Source organism: Heliangelus exortis, chromosome 3 (genome assembly GCF_036169615.1).
Source record: "Heliangelus exortis chromosome 3, bHelExo1.hap1, whole genome shotgun sequence".
NCBI classification, from domain to species: domain Eukaryota; kingdom Metazoa; phylum Chordata; class Aves; order Apodiformes; family Trochilidae; genus Heliangelus; species Heliangelus exortis.
Genome location: NC_092424.1, coordinates 83857226 through 83878834, shown reverse-complemented (window position 1 = coordinate 83878834; position 21609 = coordinate 83857226). Strand labels below are relative to the sequence as shown.

Sequence of the window (21609 nt, the reverse complement as noted above, 5' to 3'; positions counted from 1 at the left end):
CTTGTTTGTCTTAAAATCCCAGCAAGTTATCACAAACACGTTTATATATTCCACAAAAAATATAGGCAGTTCTTAAGCCAAACTATTTAGGAAAGGTAAACTACTGCATTCTAAAAATCTGTGATAAAAACAAAAATAAATTAAGGACAGAGAGACAGGAAAATAGTAACTGACTTAATGTAGGCATGCCTAACATATTTTAACAATTCAATGAATTGTTTTGGGTTTTCTTTTATTTAAGACTTCTAATTTTTTTTTTTAATTTTTATTTAAAGCTCTTCAAAGGAATTTAGTTTCTAGATACTGTGCCATTGTGCACTAGGATGAAAACTTCTGAATCTTCTCTTTTCCTGCCTACTCCCCACCTGGAATTAGGAGGCTGTGTATAGAGAGGCAGTTCTGAAGTATGAGATTATGACTGTATCCATAGATCTGTATTTGTTACAAAGTCATAAGTAAATCCATGATAAAGCTGTTTGCAAGCACTGACTTTACATTTTGAGATGCTGTGATCTGTCTACAGCCATAGGATGACAGCCAGTCCACACTTGATGAAAAGGACTCAGGTGTACAATATTCCCTCTGTCCACTGAAGACTTCATCTTTACCATCCGTTTCCTGCAAGGCTTTTAAGTACCAGAATTTTTAAGAGTCTATTACTTTAATTTTACTTGCCTTAGAGCTTGGTGTATTATTTCCCACCATCCTCTCTTGTGTCATTCACACATCCACACTGGTTATGCAGAGAAGAAATGGGACTGATCATGCTGCAAATTCTAGACAGTGTGATTTAGAAGTCACCTGAAAGTGCAAAGAAATAGTTCTGTGGATTTACAAGAATTAGTTATACTGGTAGTAACTTAGCACTTGGTAGTTTTCATTGTTTTGCTCATTTACTGCTAAGCAACTAAAACAACATCTGCCTTAGCAAGTAGTACAGCTTAGTAGGAGTGCATTTGCAGAACAAAACAGTTTGTACTGAAGGCATGATGTTCACATTGTGTGTGGGTTGGGGATTTTGCTTTGAACTGGCTTGGTCTCATAAATACATGCAGTACTGATTTGTGCATGAGAACTGTGCACTTGGTGTGCATCTTTATTCTGGAAAAAATCCTGTTACTGCTTTATGGAACCATCACTGTGAACTGGAACTTGGTAAGTGGTGATAGTAGGACATGTTTGCAAAAGTGGTTTCCTGATAGGTCCAGTAAGAGCATTGCAGAGCAGAAAAAGAAACAGCTATCCAGGGAGATGAGAACGAATTGGTTTGGCAGGGGGAGTAGGTTGGTATCACAGAACAGAAAGGAGTCTGGGGAGCTACCTGGGAAAGCACAGAAATAATGGCAAGTATAAAGGCTTCTACACCTCTGTTCTGCTAGCAAAACTGTCACTTGCTTAAGTGTCTCCTCCTTCCTTATATTGCTGTGACACAAAAGAATAACAGATTTTGCCAGGTTGCTATAGATATTTGGCTGCTATTTTCCATAGGTAGTGTGCTTCAAAAATGGATCAAGAGCAAAAGACTGTGAAACCTTGCTTTTGTGACAAATAAACGGTTTTATATACTTATATATTTATAGTGCCCAGGCTGCACCGGGAAGTAGTGGATTTTCCATCCCTGGAGATACTTAAAAAGAGACTGGATGTGGCACTCAGTGCCATGGGCTGGTAACTGCAGCGGTAGTGGATCAAGGGTTGGACTTGATGATCTCTGAGGTCCCTTCCAACCCAGCCAATTCTGTGATTCTGTGATTCTATGATTCTATGATTTGTATATTACTTGGCGTCTTAATCTGTAGTGAGCTTTTTGGATATGGAAGTTTTATGAGGAAGGCTATGGGCTGTGACCTATCATCTAAACTAAGTTGCAGCTTTTCCAGAAATTCTGTTGTGTGACTTCTTCTGTGCTATGTAATTTCCTCAAATTTTCCTGTGCTCCTGTTCCTCACTTGCAGAATGAGGAATGTCATGCTTTAGGCTGGAAAAAATTGGCATGTTTAGATGTTGTATGTTCAGGACAAGGTAACGGCTGATTACTTGGTGAAAACATTAGGAGCACAGAGAATTAAGAGGTGAGGAGGAAGAGCCAGTAAATGCCTGTGGTGTATAGAGAGGAAAGTACATGCCATTCTGTGTGGTTCCTGGATAAGTGGTTTCCCAAATTGTTTCAACATGCCTTTGCCTGGACATCTCTGTGTACAACCTGATACAGTGTTGTAAGGCTTTCATCACCCACTTCCCTTGCAACATTTTGTTCCTTGTCTTCATAGATTATGATCATGGAACTCACAGTACAGCCTTGAGTTGTCTACAGTCTCTCAGTGGTTGCAACTTGACACATAGCAGCACTGCAGGTCTTTTTCAGGAATTTGCCAGTTTGTTCCTGGTAATTAGTCCTCTTTAGAACTTTTTCTGTTATACTATAGTGGATCAAAGCTCTGGGAAAGTTTCTTTGGTTCCAGTAAAAATTCTGCATTCATTATTATTTAGAAAAGCTTTCAAACCTTAATCTGTGGTAAAATTAGTCTGATGGAGAACCAATCTTGGTTTATTTTGCTTCTTTGTTCTTAAGTAGTATGTGAAACAGGTTATTCTAGCATTTGTGAAAACTTAAGAGCTTCTCTCATGACACAGGAATGCTGCTGGTGATTGCTTCTGATAATGCTTCTGTGCTGCCTAGGTTGATGGGGGATTTTTTTGTTCATTTGTTTGTTTTGGGTTTTGTGTGTGTGGTGTTTTGTTTTGTTTTTCCCTATTAGAGCACAGCTATTTATTGTGGCTTCTCTTAAAAGAGTACATTCTAGAAATGATTGTTTTGGAGTTGCTGGACTTCAGAATCTACTTCCAGAAAGTCTTTCCAGACTCTCCCATAACCACTGGTGTAGGGAGCATAGGCTCATCAGCTAACAAGTTGTCAAACCTGCAGTATCTGGAGATGGGCAGGGTAAATATAGGGGATAATTAACTTCATCACAGCATGGCTGTTTTAATTGTGACTATGTCAGTGTCCTTTGGCAGTACAGTCCTTTTTGTTCAAATGGAAGTAAGTTGTTCTTTTAAAAGCTACAAGCTCTTTTGTTTAGATTGAGGTTAATTTGCTTGTCTATTTATATAATTGATACATTAGGTCTATTTTAGTGGAGTACACACAAGTTCTAGGGCTTGGGAATACTTAATATATTGGTTTACCGGTTGTGGTAAATCATTCAAGACAAAATGTCCCCTGATTCTCAAGGTGCTTTCAAAGGCCACTTATCTGAGTTTCATGGAGTGTCATTGGAAGATTGGAACTGTTTCAATGCAATTCAGGGTTCATAATAATCCCAATTTTTTTTAATATGTCAGACATGCATTTTTATTTCCTGCTTTTTCTTTTTTTCTGGAATGCATTGAAATGTGGTTTCACCTGGATAGTAGACACATAGCTAGGTTCTGTTTTGTTATTTGCTGTAGGGAATCAAAGAACCTTCAGAAAATTTCTAAATTAGGTCAGTCAATATCTATTTGCAGTGTCCTAATCCCTGAATTGGCTGCTTCTCCATTCCTGATTGAGTGACAAGTCAGTGAAATCTGAAGAGACAAAGAGATAGGAAAGAAACTGGGGCAAAATTTATTTTTTGTTGGGGGTGTTTTGATCCCAAAAGGGTTAGAATGTCAGTACTGTGAAGGGTGAGGAGCGCAACAGCATTATGGTGATGGCATTAAAACCACTTTTTTTCTCCCCTTTGGTAGTTCATTGTTGACAAGACTTCTTGAAAAATATGAAGCATCATATACAACTGGAAGATATCATGGGTGGAAGAATATGACCAATTCAGATGTATCATTAGATCTGGCTCCTTGTGTTGCTAGTGCTGAACTACGAGAACTTCATACAGCCATAAAACATGAACTCTACAGTCTCTTAATTCATGCAGTAATAAAAAAATGTTAAAAAACTATAATAGTTAATTCAGGCAAGGAAGAGAAGGTAGAAAAGTATGAGCAAGTTGAAATAAATACTTAGGCAGTACCTGTTTTCAACTAAGTGCATCACATTAATTTGTTAGTTGCTACTTGCATGGAGATGTCTTACTTTCAGAGAAGACTTTGAAGGCTCAAAAAAAGTGAGCATCTGTTACAGTCTGTCTTTGATAACTATGGTGGCAGGGTTTGGGTTTTTGTTTGTACAAACAAACACACTCAGTGTTTTGTTTGGTTTTCCCCAACTTCAGGTTTAACTGAAAGCATGAATGTAACTGGTATTTTTAAATATATTTTTCCTTTGCAGTGCTCACTGGTTTTTGGCTGTCATCTGCTTTCCTGGCTTAGAAAAACCCAAATATGAACCAAATCCCCATTATCATGAAACTGCTACAGCACAGCTAAAATCTTCCTCTTCAGATGGAGAGAGCAACACACCATCTCCTTTGCCAAATGAATTAGATGCACAAAACTCGCCTTCCAAGTCCGCAGCAAAGAAGATGTTGACCAAAAAGTATAATACAGCTTTAATTGACCCAAACACTGAAACAGAGGACAGTGAGTCTTCATGTTGTAGACGAAGTCCTTGTAGGGGAAAAAGTGCTTTCAAAAAACTAAATCAAATGGACAGTGATGTGGAAGAACCTAACACTGTGGAATCAGCATGCCATAAACCAGACCATAGGACTCTGGATGAAAACGGTATACAGGGTGAATTCACAACTACTAGCCAATCTTTGGGTATGTAATTGTGAAAATATGCACATTTTAATGAAAAAAAAATGGAGATTTCACATCTGTTACTGCTTTTGCAATTTTGTGAACTTGATATTTTGAAGGATTAGTATGTGGCTGAAGTTTGAGTGCTTGCAATATGAGTAATTTCTAGTGATTGCATATAAAATGTTGTTTGTGGATATTGACATAATTCTTACAGCAAAGGGCCAGAGGTGAAACACTGTTTTCCTAAATCAGAAAATTTTTCTGTTGTGTGGCCTTTCTTCTCACACACATATTTTGTAGATACCACTTTACATCATAATACTGTTATTGTTAAGGAAAGAAAAGTAGCTGACCATGGATCTTCATGGTGTATGTGCATGGAGGAACTGAATTGTTTGAACAATGTTAATGCCAGTGGCTTCCAGCATTTGAGTTTTTGCTTGAACACCATTAAGTTTGTTGGTGTCCTGTATGCAAAAAGAGTAAGAAAAAAATAATTTAAAACTTATACATATAAATTCTTTCAACATGACCTCCCCATAACATTTAGAGAGGTTTTCTCCATTCATCACTGCTGTGGAGGCTGATTTCAGTCATCTGGAACAGCTTTTCTACCAGAGTGGACAGAGGAAATGGCATACTTTTAAAGGCAGATAAAACTAGGAAAGGATTTTTTTCTCTGCTCGCTACAAGGTTTGGATCCCCTTGAGGCACAGGCTACAAAACATCTGGACATGCAAAAACTTTTAATTTCAGTCACTGATAGTATTCCTGCTGACGTAGTATACACAGTAAGTAATTGGATAGCTTATAGTACAAGATCTGAAAAGATTATGAATCACATGGTCTAATCTGTATACTCGAGGACAATACCACTTCAGTATCTGTGTATAAACATTCTTCTACTTTCTAAACAAAATTTATTAATTTGTCACTTCTAGGAGGTCTTGGGGTAGTGGCTGTGGTGGATGAGGGTGTGTGTAGATCTGCTCTTCTAATTTTTTCATCTTATATGTGATTATTACTCTTTATGATAATGCTGCTTTATGATATAGTTTTATGTCTTGGATGCTGTTACTTCCATGTAACTAGTTGAATGTATGATAAATATTTTTGCTAGGTTTACATTTTTCTCATGGCTGTGTTGTATTGGTGGCTGATGGTCATTCTGTTGCTGACTAATACATTCAGGCTCTTTTGCTCATCTGTTGCAGATGATGCACCCTTTCACTAATGGAGACATTCTTAGGGGTCAGAGTCCAGGTTTATGAGTGAGATTCACTTTGAGATTGACACTGAGCATAAATATAGGCAGCTAAATTTATATGTGCTGTGTATATAAACTTCTGTTTCCACCAGATGGAAGGAAGATGAGGACGTAGGCTTTGGGTTTTCTGCCCAGTCTTCAGCTGTTGCTCCAGAAGTGTCTGGTTCTTTACTCAGACAGATCCATACATTCTGATTATCCTGCTACACCTGGAAAGACTTGCAGGTGCCTCTTTGTTAGGATAGTCAGGGAAACCAAGAGACCACCTCTTCTCATCCTAAAGCAGATGTAGAGTAGCTGTTCAGTTGAGTAGCTTTCTGGTCTGATTATGGTTTCCACTTAGTGTGAGACCCTACATGCCTGCTGTACATGCGAGCCTAAACTTACATTTCTTGATCTCAGACTAAATCCTACTGTTAGACTTTTAAATCAGGAGGACTTGGTACCTAAATAACTTCGAAGAAATAATTCAGATTTTATATTTTTTTATTACTTAACTAACCATTTTTTAATTGCTTAATTCTTGTACAAGATGTGATTCTTCTCAAAACCAGTTTTTATTTTTTAAGGAAACTGTCAGCAATAAGTCACATTTGTATGTGGCCTAGTTCTTGTGCTAAGGTCTTTTCAATGATACTGAGTAAGATTAATTCCCAAGTTTGTCCTTGTGGGACTCCACTAATAACCTCTTTTCAAAGTGTTCAACATCTCTGTTGAAGTATTCTCAGATGCAGGTCTCCTCCATTTTTTCCATTAGCTACTTCATTGGCCTCTTTGCTGTTCATATAGAAATCCTGGTTTTCTTCACTAATCCTGCAGTGACACTATAATAAACACTTCTATTTTTGTGATCATTTAGATGTATTGTATAGCCTTTGTCAAGGAAAAAGTTTTCTTATGAAGATTTTGGGTTATTAATTATTCACTTATTCCCACATAGAACAGATTTGGTGGGGAAAAATAATAAACTAAGTCTATTATGGTAGGATAGTAAGACTAGTGAGCCTGTAGCTATCTGTTTCTGCCTCTTTCATGGGTATAACTTTTATTATTCTTGATTTCTCCTGATGTTGTCTCCCAAGTGACTAGATATATAGAGGCAGTAAGGAATAAATTTACAGATACTCTTTATGTAGCAAACAGTGAAATTTCACAAAGATTTTTAAGCTCCTGCTCCCAGGAGAGCTGATCCTGCATTCTAACCTCCCCAGCAGTGTGTTTCTGGGCTGCTTTTACCCTTCTACAAGTACAGGTCTTCATATAAGTGAAGAGCTGATCAAGGAACTGATTCAAGTTAAAAAAGTAATAAGCTTGTGACTGACTTTCTCAGTTTGGTCCTGCGTGTGTGGATGTGTTTTATGTCATGGAAGGAAGCAGCAAGAGGTGAGAAAAAGCACATTTTAGGGACCAGTGAGACTGTCCCTTTTGGTAGCAGTACCAGTTTATACTGTTGTAAAGGCTTCAGGGATCTTTAGGGTAGATTCATAGTGGGGTTTAGTGTAGATCTCTAGAATTATTCTTATTTAGGCTTTTCACAGAAAAGGAACAATTTCTGCTGTTACCTAGAAGAAACTTTCCACTGTTGTTCATATGCATAAATAATAAACTATGTCAGCTGTATCACAGAGTCATTGTGAGCAATCCTGAGCAAATACAAGATATTTAAAATTAGTTTGGTCTACAAAGATGATGTAGTATCTTATGTTTAAATATTCTACTGTCTGTGATTGATACAGATGGATTGCACAAAATCAGGCTGCACTATAGTGAGGACTCAGCTGATGGCAGTAAACTAACTGAAGATGAGCTTATAGATTTTTCTGAAGATCAAGATACCCAGGTAAAGAATTTAGCAATTTTATTTGAGAAATATGAACTGTTGTGTTATGTTCTTGAATTGGCAGCTTAAAAGCTTTGTACACATTGTAAATGTGGGTTGTCTAAAGCTAGTTATCTTTACAAATGTTAAATCAAAAGCATTGGTTACCTAAAAAAAACTTGCATATTTAGCTGTCAGGAGAGGGTTGTACAGCTGTTTATTAAACTGTTTAATAGGAACCTACTGACCCTGCATTTAATTTTTTTTTTCTTTTGCATAGTGACAGTATCACACAATGATTTTAGTGGAAACTCTAAAAGTCACCACATTTCGCCTCCCCTGCCCCAAGTTTTATCTGCCAGACCCAAGAGCAAGTTGCTCTTCTTTCAGCTGCATTTTCTGGGCATAAATAGGCATATGTACATGTACATATGTAGATGTTTTTCTTTTGTTTTGTTTCATTGGTGCTTCTGCTAAGCAAATGTAAACAGCATGGATTTATAATCAAGTAGTGTTCTTGTTTAGATTGGAAGTGTTTAGATGTTAGAGCTGTGGAAAGACTGATAATAATAACATCCCTTACTGACTCATCACTGGGTGTGAGGGCATTATTCCATAACCCTGTTGCTTCTCCAGTGTGAGTTCCATCTGAGCAAGCTAGGAGTTACACATTTACTCTTCCTAATTGCCCTTCCTGTTCATGTTCTAGGTGTCTGACTCCCAGTTGTCTGAAATAAAGAATTGGCGGCTATCAAGTAGACAGTCTAGGAATTACCTATTTTTCACCTTTGAGTCCAGAACAAAGAGTTATTTACCAAAGTCTGCAGCTATTTGTAATGGTGTCGAAATAGTAGGTATATGCGTGCACACGTGTAAAAGCTCCAGTTTAAGTTAAAGCCCAGCTCTACTTTTCATACAGGCTAAACCCACCTGTCATGCCACTTGTCTAAAGGGTCTATGATTCTTGCCTGATGGAAATGCTTTTCCGTCTACCTGGTAGCATTTAGGAGTTCCCAGAAGATGGAGAATGAGTAGTAGAGTGTTCTCAATCTGGAAGTGCATGGCACGAAGGCATGGAAGAAAGCACAGGGCCAGCTGTGTTCCTTGAGATTAGGAAAAGATGCTCAGTTCCTTTGTTGCAGTGTAGCTTAGAATTTAACTCAGGCTAAAACTGTCACTGATGCACAAAGCAGGTATAGAAATGGTAGATTGTGACAGGCTGAGTGCACCTTAGCATCTGCCAAAAATAGAGCTGAGGCTGCAACAGAAAGAAGTGTGTTTGGAACAAGAAGTGGTTTCTAGTATGGTAACATCTTCACTGCATAGCATGCAGATTTTGGTCATAGGATCCTGCATCGTAGCAAAGCATACGTAATTCTTACCAAAAATTTCACAACTCATGCTCAGGAGTTCCCATTTTTGGAAGGTATCTCTTTCTCTGTTACTCAATAGTCTGTAATAGTAATAGTGAGCTCAGCAGAAGGGTAAGAAACTGTGGATCACTGGGATACTTTTAAATAAAATGACTGAATGGTTTTGTTCGTAAAACTTCGATATCCTTCATAGCAATCAGTACTGAAATCAAAAGGTCAAAGGACATTCCCAGGTTTGTGGCATGACTGTTTTGCAACCCATGATATACCACAGCAGTTTAATTTCCTTTGCCCTAACAACCAAGTTGATGTATTCTGGAGCAAATATAAATTTTACCTTCTGAGTTCAGTGCAGATTTTGTCTCATTTCATCTAGAACATAGCATACATGAAACTGACTAATAAGCTTCTAGTAATCATTAGCAAGAGAAAGTATTGATAATTTAGATTAACCAAATAATAGTGATGCACCATTTTTAAGCCAGCAATGCTTTGAAAATATTGGTTTTTTATAGTCCAGCAGCTTTTTTCTAGTTCAGCAGTCATTAAATAAATAGCACCACTCATGCTGTCATTCCAGCAGCGATTTGAAAAAACATGTGATTAAAAGTTGGTAACTTTACAATGAATGGTTTCAGATTAAAGCTACCACTTCTTTATGAAATTTATGTTAGTAATCTTGAATAAAAATGGTGAGTATAATAATATTTTCTTTTGGATATGTTTGAAAAACAATATTTGCTTTTAAACACCTGTAAACGTGTTGCTTCTGTAGGAAGACAGTAGTGATGATGGTGGCCTTGTAGATGATAACTGTAATTCCGAAATGGGACAATGGCACTTGAGGCCTACTATCTGCAAACAGTAAGTATTAAAACAATTGAAATTTTGTAAGAATATGAAATATAAGAGACAGTAATTTTGGAAAATGGTCAGTGTTTGAGAGAGAATTTTATACCGCGTAGTATCATAATCTTCAGTGAATAAAAAATGTAATGAGTGAAACGAGGATTAAAATAGTAGCTTTTTGGGTTTCTGCTAGGTCTGTGTGCTGGTTCAGGTAATTGAAGGTTGTTTTCTTCAAATAAAGCTGTTTTATTCTAAGATTGACTAAGAATCCTAGAAAAAGAATGTGCAGAACCATGAAAATAATTAAACTACTACTGAAGAAAACCTTTGTCACTGTTCAGATTAATGCAGGACAATGGGAATAATTTTTAACTGTACCCATTTCTTATCTAAATGTTCAAGCTGTTACTCTTTATTGTTGATTTCTGCTTGTGGTGGTGCTCTGCATTTTCTTTCTCGGTTCTTGGTATTATTGTTTTTTCCCTAATAAGGATGTTGTACAATACTAAATTCAGTTCCTTTTTTTTTTTTTACTTGCTTTTTCACTTGTTTCAGTCATTAATAAAAAAATTTTTTTTTCATGTTTGAAACCCAGAAATTATTTATTAATAATAAGTTTCTGCATTTACTTGCATTTTGGTGTCATAGAAGAAATGCATGATTCTGAATCTAGAAATACTGTCACTACTATTGCTGTTTTTACAATGTAGTTTGTACTTTTATTTGTCAATTTTTCTATTTCTTTGTAATTATAATAGTTACTAGAAAGGTACAGGCTTTCACAAAACATTCTTAGGGTGCAGGATAAAATTGTAAATTTATACTTTATATGGAACATATATGAATTGTTCTTAATACATTTTCATGAAGGGCTAAAAATCTATCCATGTTGTGAGTTTTAAGCATATTTATGAGCTTCTGATTATAGCTTGGCTAAATTTGTCTCATTCTGATGGTGGATTAACTACACATAATACTTTCCACAAGACAGTATTTTAATCCAGACATGAAGTTTCGTAAGATCTTTGACAGTCAAATATCAAAAGTCCTTAACAGCACATAAATAATAATCACATATTTTTAAATTCCTTCTATATGAAAAAGAAAAATACCTTGAGAAGGTTTTCAGTTCTTTCTCCCTTCACCCTCCCCTCCACCCCCTTCTTCCTTTCCCCTCCCAGCTCCCCCAGATTGTACACGTTTATGTAGACAATGCTCTTTAAAAAAGAATTACAATGTTAACAGAAATTGAGGACAAGTAAAAGCAAATACTAATGAAGTCATTATATGCTTATGCCTAAAAAATTACATACATGTAAATTAATTTAAATGCAAACCTAAATGCAAACAAACCTATACATAAATGCATGCAGGTAGTTGACCTGAATTTGTTAGTTTGCAGTTTCTGTAAAGGATACATGTGTGTTATTGTTAGAAAAGAGAAAGCAGGAGTCTTGCGAAAAGTAATGTACGTGCTATCTATCCCTTAAAATAATATCCTGTATTTAATGTTGAGATTCTGAACTGTGGTATGAATTAGGTTTGTATAAAACCAGCTGTAGCATATAGGGTGACTGGTATGATTGCTGTATTTATGGCTACTGCGAAGGTAGTGTCCTGTAGATGAATTAGTTGGATGTAAGCATCTGTGCAAGAAGAGAGTGTTCATGCACACTTGGTTCTCTAGAAGATGTTTGTTTATAGATAGGTTATTTTAATATAATATATATATATATTTTAATATAATATATTTTTTATATTTTATTATTTATATATATATATATATTTTATTTTATATAAGTCTTTCAAATAGAGTATCTGTTTGGTTTTGCTTAAGTATGAGGTAGATTTCAGATTCATTGGCTGGAATAATTTCTTGAACATGCAGACCTGGTGTCATTTGCAGTGCTGTGCACTGTTCCACCTGTCCTCCAGCTGCTACTCCAGAAGGCTGTTTGTGGGTTCTGTGTCTTACTTGCTACTTTCCTGCCAGTGTCCTGGATAATTTGTGCATCTAAACAAGCCCAAGTCTCCTGAGGAGGTTTTAAGCAGCTAGTTTTTGCCTGTAATAAAGGCTTTCAGTCTGACAGTACTGTACTTTCTAAGCTCCTTATTAAGTGTACTTATTGTATGTTTAAATCTAAAGATAACATTGCATTTAGTTATCCAAATTAGGGGATTATGGCAGCGCCATAGGTAGCCCCATAAACTATTTCATAGCTACCCATGTAACATTGTTTAAAAAACTTCTGTAAAATACTTTGTACTTTAAAATTGTGTTCTCTCTTAGGCCCTGCATTTTGCTCATGGACTCACTGAGAGGCCCTTCCCGGTCAAATGTTGTGAAAACACTAAGGGAGTAAGTTGCTTACCTGGGTTTGTTTGTTTGTTTCTGGGCTTTTTGTTTTGTTTTGTTGGTTTGTGGTTTGCTTTGGTTTTATTTGATTTGATTTTGTTTGTTTTTTGTTTGGTTGGGAGGTTTTGTTGTGTTGTGTTGTGTTGTTTTTGTTGTGGTTTTTTTTCTTCAAAATTCTTCAAGAAAAAAAAAAGGTTTAATTTGCATGGTCTTCTATTACAGATATTTAGAGGTGGAATGGGAAGTCAGGAAAGGCAACAAAAGAAGCTTTTCCAAAGATGTCATGAAAGGTTCCAACCCAAAAGTGCCACAACAGAACAACTTTAGTGACTGTGGAGTATACATCCTGCAGTATGTGGAGAGCTTTTTTGAGGTATGTATATCTACTTTGTCTCCTGAAGCAATCAGAGATGAGCTATTTAAATAATTTTAAATTTTAAAAGGCTGTCCAGTTTGGTTCTTAGAGCTATTTATTAGATTATTCAGTGTAAACTAATCTATGCATTAAGATATGTAATGGTGGTCATCAGTGCTAGTTACACATAAGCATCAGAAATGGAAAGCCATGGAATTTTCTGAGATGTTAAGAAAATATGCTTAGAGTTTTCCTTTATATTCTTATAGTTCATACCCTTTAAAAATATCCAGTAAGAAACAGAGTTCAAATTTGAGTTAAAAATATGAACTAAAGATGTGTTAAAAAAAACTTCTTTTTTCTCTTGAGGAATGTGACTGTATAGATACTTTAATATGACATTGCTGTTTTAGACTCTTTCTTGCGTGAAAACATGTAAGTGGAATAATTACAGCTCACAGCCAATTCTTGATTCCACTGAACAAATCAGTTAAACTCTTACTTTAATTGTCTTGGCCATCGTGTTGCAGCTCCTTTGACAAGTAGAAAGAGGATCACCCTCAGGTCTGGGCTGTGAGAAAGAAGATGGGCAAGTGAGATGTTGCCTGCATAGGACACTCACTCAGTTTGCATTCCATAGCAGAGTGAATTATGCAAAATGAAGCACAAACACAGAATCATAGAGTGGTTCAGGTTGGAAGGACCTGATCATGTAGTAATAAATGGTTTTGCTTTACCAATGAGCCCTGGAGAGCTTAAAACCTGCCTTGAGTACTTCCTATTTTGTACAGAGGCCATGTGAGCAGCAACCAAGTTTTAATATTTTGAACATCTGCCTTCTTGCAAAACTGATTGAGTCACATCAGGCTGCATCCCTGGAGCTGCCAGGGATTTTCAGGTCTTTCGGTCTGCAGCAGCTTTGTCTGCCGGGGGAAAGGGATGGCACATGTGTCAGACAGCAAATCACAGGTTGTTCTCAGAAGTAACACAAGGGGGAAAGGAAAACCTGAACTGGCTGCACAGCACTTGGCTATCTTACAATTATTGAAGTAATAATTTCAGCTGCTAATGTATTATTAAGATTGTACCAAGACTCATTGTTTTCAGCAGCTGTACAAACTGAATGGGTAGCATGTGGGGAGAGGTGTTTCATTTGATGCCTGTGGACTAGTCAGGCACCTCTTTTTGTTCTTTGTGGATTTATAGTATCTACTTTTTAATAATAAGGCTTAAAATAATGACTTGTATTTTTAAAACCTTTACTCACTTCACAGGATAGGCAGTGTAATAAGCAGCATACCTGACATCTCTCACAGCAGGTGGTTTTTCAGCCCCACCCTCAACACCGTGCGTGCTGAGCTGTGCCCTTCGGCCCAGGAGATGCAGCTCTTACCTGGAGCTGCCAGGCCGTGTCCCCCAGTTCCCCTGGGGCAGTTTGGGGGGGGCTGCTTTGGGGGGGCCGGATCAGGCGGGGGCGCGGCTGCCGCCACCAGGGGCCGCCGTGGTGCCGCCGCTGCCACCTGCGGGCCTGGGACCCCGGCGGAGGAGCTGGGGCTTTGGGGGGTGTGGGACGCGGCAGGAAGCCAGGAAAGAACTCGCTAAGTAAGAGGGAAGCTCCCAGGCAGAAGAATTCGTGCAGAATTTGCTTCTCACCCGTGTTCCTGCTTTTCGGCCCGAAACTGAACAACAACAAAAAGCTGTGGTTGAGGATGTGTTCAGATTAAGTTGAAATATTGTGAGTAACCACACAAGTGGTTTTGTTAATGTTCTTATTCCTTTGTCTGGCCTGTTTCATAATTGAAAAAGTGGGAAGCCTAATCAGTTTTTGCCCCTGGATTTCTGCATTTTTAGTGTCATTCTTCTGATGGCTGCTTACTGCTGGTGCTTGCCAGCTTCCCTGGCAAACTCACTTAAACACAGAGGGTTTTATTGCTGTGTTGATGTTCTGTTTGGTGTGCTTGTGCAATGTTAGGCATTGACATGTTCCTGTGCAGAACGTGACTACTTTTGTACCAAGTAGCCTTGCTAGTGTTAGCTCAATGGGCAGATGTCATTCACAGACAAATAACCCTGTTAATGCTGTAAACTGGAATACAGAAAGGAAGGAATTTTTTTTTTAGAGAAAGCACTATTCCATAAACTGTTGTTTGGTTAGGGTGCAATTGTGTCACAGCAGTAGCATAGTTAATGTCTCCTAATAATCATTGGATGGGTAGCCTATAGCAAGAAAACAGAATTTAAGTCTAAAAAGAGTTGGTGGCAGCCAGGAGCTTTTACAGGCTATGTTTTTTAGGGTGAAATGTAAAACTGACTTTCCTAGTTGCTTGTGTTCCTAAACAGGACAGGAGTATTTAGCCAGCTCTTGATTTTGATGCTGCTTTAAAAAATGTGCTATATCAGTAATATAGATAATTTTTTTTAATTAGAAGAATTTTACACATTTATGCAGTAAAATGTTTAATCTAAAAGATTAGCAAACTGAGCAGATGATTTGGGCACTTTTATAACTAGAACTGTGATCTGGATGAATGTTACTGAAGCTTGACTGATTTTACCTTATTATATAGATACCGAACACACAAATTTTGTTCCAGGCTGATGGACTGAGATGAGTAAGAATGTACTTTTCCTCACTACAGTTCCCTCCAATCTTTTAGGTTATACCTCCTTACTATAATATCCAAATGACTTTTCTTTTCAGAATCCCATTCTGAGTTTTGAGCTACCAATGAACTTAACAGACTGGTTTCCACGCCCAAGAATGAAAACCAAAAGAGAAGAAATAAGGCAAATAATCCTGAAGCTGCAGGAACAGCAGAACAAAGAAAAGAAGGGACAAAAGGACCTAAGTTCAATGGAAAGATCTTTGCAAGAAAAAACAGAACAACTTATCAACAGCAGCTCAGACTGAATGTTGTATCTGTTGCATGTTAGCTCTACAATCAAAACTGAAATACACATTTCTGTCTGCCCAGACTAATGATTTGGCGTATTCTCTGCTCAAAGTTACTTGGGAATGTTTAATGCCTGTATAAATGTGTGTCATAAAATGATTTAATTCCCACAAAGATGTGTATTAAGTAAGCAAGTCTGTACATATGTTAATGAGGCCAACTTTTTCAGCATTTGTAATTACTTTTTTCCACTTGTTAGGGAGCTTTTGTTATGTATTTCTGTTAATAGAACTTAAATAGCAACTTCTAAACATAAAGCAAATAAAGAAAATATTTATAGGATAAAATGGTTAGCTTTTTCTTTTTCAGTGAAGTTATAATGTTACAGGCTTAAGTAACACATAGGGAATGGTTTGGTAGAGGTAATTCATATTTTGACCCTATTTAGTTGCCCTTTACAAGATTATTCTGCTTGTGCTACAAACAATAATATGGGTGTCTCAGTGTACCACGGCCTCAGAGAGGGTGATTACCATCCTCCCAGTATCTTAAATGTAGGCAGTATAATAGTTAATAGGACTGCTTCAGATTTGGGGTTTTAAAAGATACGCATTTCAATTGAAATTCCACCCTTGCTTTAGTGGGATGTGCTAGGGAAAGGGGGAGAATGCTCTTTGACCAGAGATTACTATTCAAACAGTATTATAAAAGTGGTTTCAATGAAGTGATCTTGAGTGATACTATTAAATCATATTTTGTGGATCCCAGTTGTTGTACAGGTGTATTTTGAGACTTTCTTCATTATAAAATTGTATTTTGGTAAGTGTACTTGGAATAGCAGATTGCCCACATTACATTTTCTATGTTACAATTCTGAATGTTACATTCATATGTGCTTTATCTAAGTAATGAACATTTAGAAAGAAAAAAAAAAAAGTGTATGATTACTATTTTTTGTAATATCCATGCAAAAAACCAAAATACCGGTGTTCATTGCTTGCTTGTTTGTTCTTGGCTTTAGGTAGCATCAGACTAATGTTGGGATAATTTTTTTTATAATTCCAATGTATTTTGATTTTACAATAATCCTAAATGCCATCGTTGCTTAAACTGCAAACGTAGCCTTTTATCCTTATTATTGAAAGGGTTTGGTATTCAAATAAGGAAAACAAGAGCTGGTTCATGCATATATATCCAGTTTTCTGCTAATGTAGGTATCTTTGAAGGGAATCAGAAGCTGTCTTTTCCCAGGAAATCTGACGAGAGAAGAGAGATCCCTCCTTGCAGATAATATTTTCTCTCGTGATGTTTCTACTGGGAATATCATTTGTCATTCCCTTCTCCCAAACAGAAGAAGCAGAGAATGCATTAGCTGAACTCTGTGTCCCCTGAGATCACTATTTATACACAAGATCAAGTCTAACCCAGTACTTCAGGTTCTCCATGAGTTGTCATTCTCACTAAATTCTCTCTGAAAACACAGCTGGTAATGACATTACTGCCAGGGCACTTCTGCTCTGTGACACCCTCTGTTTAAAAGGGGAGTTGGCTCTCCAAGGCAGAGTGGTTGCAATACAACCATGAGCTGCTAATCTTTTGCACAGATAACCCACGGGATTTAGGGGAGTTACTCATTTCCCTTATCTCTTTCTTCTTGCATAGACCCCGGGCCACATGGAGAATATGTAAGCACCATGTATACCTTATGTTAGAGATGACTCCTACACAGGTTTCTTGTTGAAAGTATGTGGGGGCAGTCTTCTGAACTACAAATTAAATGCATAATGTACACACCTCCAAGTTGTTTCCTCCATCAGATTTGTCCAGTATTCTTGCCATCGTTGGGGAAAATCTGTGATAAAATAGTTTCAGACTGTTTGCCTGCAGGGTCTTGTATATCTGGCTTTAGTGCAAGTGGCATACTGGAATAGTTTATAATAATGCAAGTAAATCAGCAATGGCTTGTGGAGAAGGAAGTAAACTAATTTCTTGGAAATAAAGAAGAGACAATTTCAAATACAATGTACTCCTTACCAGACTAGTCTTTCCCAGTGGTATGTTCTAATTATATGGAATATGTCCAAATTTGACCAATATAATAGTTTTCCTTTTTCTCATGTTTGTGATGCAGGTTCATAATTAGATGCTGTAGAGTTACTTGGTTCTCTTGCTAGGAATGGCCTGGTGCTTCATCCTTTTCCTGACTCTTTCCTGTCCTCCCTCTCTTCCTCCCTCCCCTTTTTCAAAGCTGTGAAGAAAGTGTTTGATTTTATTATCATTTAATGTTAAAGGTCTTGAGATCTTCAGTCATATACAGCAAGCTAATATACATGTTAAATATAGGAGACTTATTTTTTTAATAAAATGTGATGTTAATAGAAAAAAAACAGAATTAAGAATGAGTTATTTAAAACCTTACTGACTTGGTTTTAAAAGCTTATTATCAGATGTGCTTGTTAGGTATTTGTTCTTAACATAATGGTGAGCTACACTACAGTGTTCTGAAATCTAACCAGGAGTTTTACTGGTGAATTTCCTGAATCAGATTTATTCAGTGGAAGTTAATGGGGTGGGTACTAGAAATGTGTATTTAATAATTATATGACCACACATACACTCTGAGGAAAGTGGTGAGTTGTATATTCCTCTATAAGATTGAAGATTACAAATGCTTTAGGAGTAGCATGACGGTGTTTGGTGGTATTGAGGTATCAGATGGCTGCCTAATTAAATGTATCTGTCTGTATTGCTTTTCACCTCGGGTAGAATAACAGTTAGGAATTCTGTTAAAAGTTTTAGATTACTTAGCATAAAAAATGCATGTACTTCTGGTGCACATTTGCAGGATAGCTGCAAAAGCAGAAGAGACATCTAAGTAGTCCCTTGTGACATTCCTATTTTTCTTGCTTAAGAAACTGAGCACACTCCAAAGACCAGAGACTCCAAACACAGGCACTGTGTTGTTGATTTTTGAGGTTGCACCACATTCTCATCTTGGACGACTAACTTCTAAAATATTCAGTGAAAAAAGCAAGCAAACTTTATACCATGTAAGAAAACCGTGCTGTTGATTTTAAGTTGGTTTGTTTGTTTTGTTGGGGTTTTTTTAATGTTTTGCATAGCAAATAAGTAAAAACAAAGAAGTTTGTTTTGAATACATGCTTTTTAATTCCTATTAACATAGTTCCTCTGGAACCTGGAGTGACTCACTAGACTTTTCTAATGCACAAATGGCTGCAGTTTCCTTAGTTACCAATCCACTGTAATTTTTTCTTCAGATTTTTAAATAGAACATATTTTCAATCACTGGTTAAAGTTCTACGTGGTCATTTGTTGATGATACTTTTGCTTTAGCATGTGAACAGAAGTAGCTATAAAGCTCCTTGTTCTTTGGAGTACTTGTTCTTGTGGCCCTGAGGATGGAAGATACTGGAATATGGATACTGGATTTTATTTCATTTTGGTATGACACTTTGTAGCAGTCTGTCTCATACTCAGTACCCCTAAAGCACCTCTGTGCAGTGACAGGTTCTCAAAAGTGACTTCATCTTCTTGAGTCCTTCGACCCTTCCCCTCTGCCTCTGGAAATCAAAAGGGAGCTGATGTTATGAACTGCAACTTAGAAATTGTAAGAGTGAGGTAACAGCCATTTTATTTATGTTTTGTCACCAGATTTTAAAACCAAATCCTTTCTGCTTAACTCAGTCATGCCTGCTCAAAGTGATGAAAGAGGTCTGGTTTGTAGGCTCCAGTCCAGTTAAGTGAGGATGTGACCTGGAAAATGACTGTTCTCTCTGTTGTGGTCTGTTTTCTGACAGGCTGGATTTTACTTGCATTTAACAAATTTGCATGTGGATTTATGCAGACCTGTGGTTACAAAAGGAAACTTGGTAATGTACAACATACCTTGGGGATTTTTTTACTCAGTTGTCTGGGTAATTGCTAGCCCACAACCTAGATTTCAACAGCCAGGCTGTTGCTTTGGTAGTGCTTATCCTTTCTTTTTTTCTGTGAGGCTTGTAGTTGGTGTACTTGGGGGAGAGTAAACAGAGCTATTTGTGATGCATGGTGCTAAAAAAGGTGTATGAGATGTTCATATATGAACTTACATGATCAGAAGGTTATATGGATTGAAAAGTACCCAAATTCTAGTAAATAAGACTTTAAATTTTTTTTTCTACCTTCATCTTATTGTTGGGTTTTGTGATCAGATTCTCTCCGTGTTCTTTGGGGTATGACTTTACCCAAAACATTCATTAGTATACAAAGGGAAGGGAGGCTAGATGACTGTTACTATTTTTTTAAATAAAAGATTCTTGTTTATGAGAAGAAAAACAGCAACAAAGAAAACTGGCTGTGCCTTATAATGATATTGTTTATTTTAATGGAGTAGTAAAATTCACATAGTACATGTGTCCATTTGCACATTATATCATAGATTTAGATGCTAATCATCTTCTGGACCAGATTCTCTTTTAGTGCAAGCTGGCTGAATACCTTTAGGGTTTCTGGGAGCCAGGTTAGTTTGTTTCTGGTGAATATCTGTTTCCCTGCATAAGGGAAAAGCAACCCTGCTCTGACCAGCCTCAGCGTCTTGTGTTTGGGGTATGTTTAGATTCTGGTCTTTAACCCAGAAATTAAAACATGTTAGATCTCCCCAGTGGTTTAATTTAGTGGTGTTTATCAACTGTTTACACAAAACTGTCTGTTTAAATATAGTGCTAAGTTTAGGAACTTTGTTTACTTTTGCATATATACTGACACCAATTCAGTGCATACATACTAAATATACTGATGCTGACTCACAGCAATAGTTTACAAGTTGTTTCATAAACTACCCTCATCGTCCTGCAAATGTAACAGTTTTTAAATCAAGCTATATAGCAATGTCTGTTTACATCAGGTTTGTCCTTGAATCATATTTTGGAGAACTAACTTGTGTTTCCCTTATCTTTACATGTATGTAAGATGTAGTGCTGCATAGCCTGGATAGGAACATTATATAATGAAAAAAAACCTGACATTAATTGTAGGAACTCTCAGAAAATACATCATTGGGAATTTAAAGCTCTAGGATGAGCTCATTATTTATGCAGCAGGCTGAAAACAGAGTAATTACTTTAGCTCTAAAAAACTTCACATTCTCTAGTTTCAGGTTTGGAAATTTATTTCATGCTATACATCAGTGGTTATGTAACACAAGAAAATCAGACAGGCCAGCCCCAAAAGAGCACTGTTAAAATCATGACATGTTTCTCACAAAACGACACTAAATGAACATTTTTCTCACAAAATGACACTAAATGAAACATAAGTTACGCTGGAGTGCAAACAATTGGAATATGTTTTTTTACTTAAAAGTTCCCTTGGCTCAAAGTAACTTAAACTGCTTTGTAAACAATATTGTAATAGTATCTGTCTGTGTTACAAAAGGGCAATAAAAGGCCGTGAGAAGTTGCACAGCTTCCTCTTATCCTACAAGATCACTGAAGTTTCTAGACTTGAAAAAAAAACTTAAAACTGCTTTCACTGCAAACGAATGTTTAGGTTCCAGAATCAAGAAAACATTTTTATCAAATGTGTGAATTAATGTGTTGAACATGTTTGTATGGACATCTTAGGATCTGATATCTAATTAGAAAGTGATACCCCTTTTTTCTGCTCAGCCCCTCAGGGAAGCATGGCTTTTATTTTGCAAGGGCAGTCTTCCCAGATTTATTAGTTGTTTTTTGCTCTAAACCTTACTGTATGGTGACTTTTCATGCTGCTCCTAATTATTCTGTCTTCCAGATACAGTTAATGCAGTTAATGCAGTATTTTTTGGATGCAGTATAGTAAGATTTCACTATCTTACCTTGCATCCCTGTGTCTCTGTCACCTGTCTAAAGCAAGTAAGCTGAGCCAGAGGAGGTTCCCTTTGTCATACTTTTGTCTAATTCAAATACTTTTACCTAGACACTTAATTTTTTCAGGCCCCTTAATAGCTAGACAGGGTGATCTTTATTTCACT

At 36.9% G+C, this 21609-nt stretch overlaps 1 protein-coding gene across 11 annotated transcripts in view; it reads left to right on the top strand.

Annotated features, from left to right (window-relative positions):
- Positions 1 to 16366, top strand: part of SENP6 (SUMO specific peptidase 6) — an 85379-nt gene extending 69013 nt beyond the window's left edge. For 6 of the 11 annotated variants that reach the window (XM_071741531.1, XM_071741528.1, XM_071741527.1 and 3 more), the window contains 6 exons: positions 4271 to 4704; positions 7690 to 7793; positions 9921 to 10009; positions 12285 to 12353; positions 12573 to 12723; positions 15407 to 16366. In XM_071741531.1, coding sequence (XP_071597632.1) covers positions 4271 to 4704; positions 7690 to 7793; positions 9921 to 10009; positions 12285 to 12353; positions 12573 to 12723; positions 15407 to 15616 — 1057 coding nt within the window. In that variant the 3' untranslated portion in view covers positions 15617 to 16366. Of the gene's footprint in view, positions 1 to 4270; positions 4705 to 7689; positions 7794 to 8481; positions 8623 to 9920; positions 10010 to 12284; positions 12354 to 12572; positions 12724 to 15406 lie in introns of all 11 variants that reach the window. The other 5 variants (XM_071741530.1, XM_071741523.1, XM_071741529.1 and 2 more) reach the window with 1 other exon arrangement.
- Positions 16367 to 21609: the final 5243 nt, after the last annotated feature.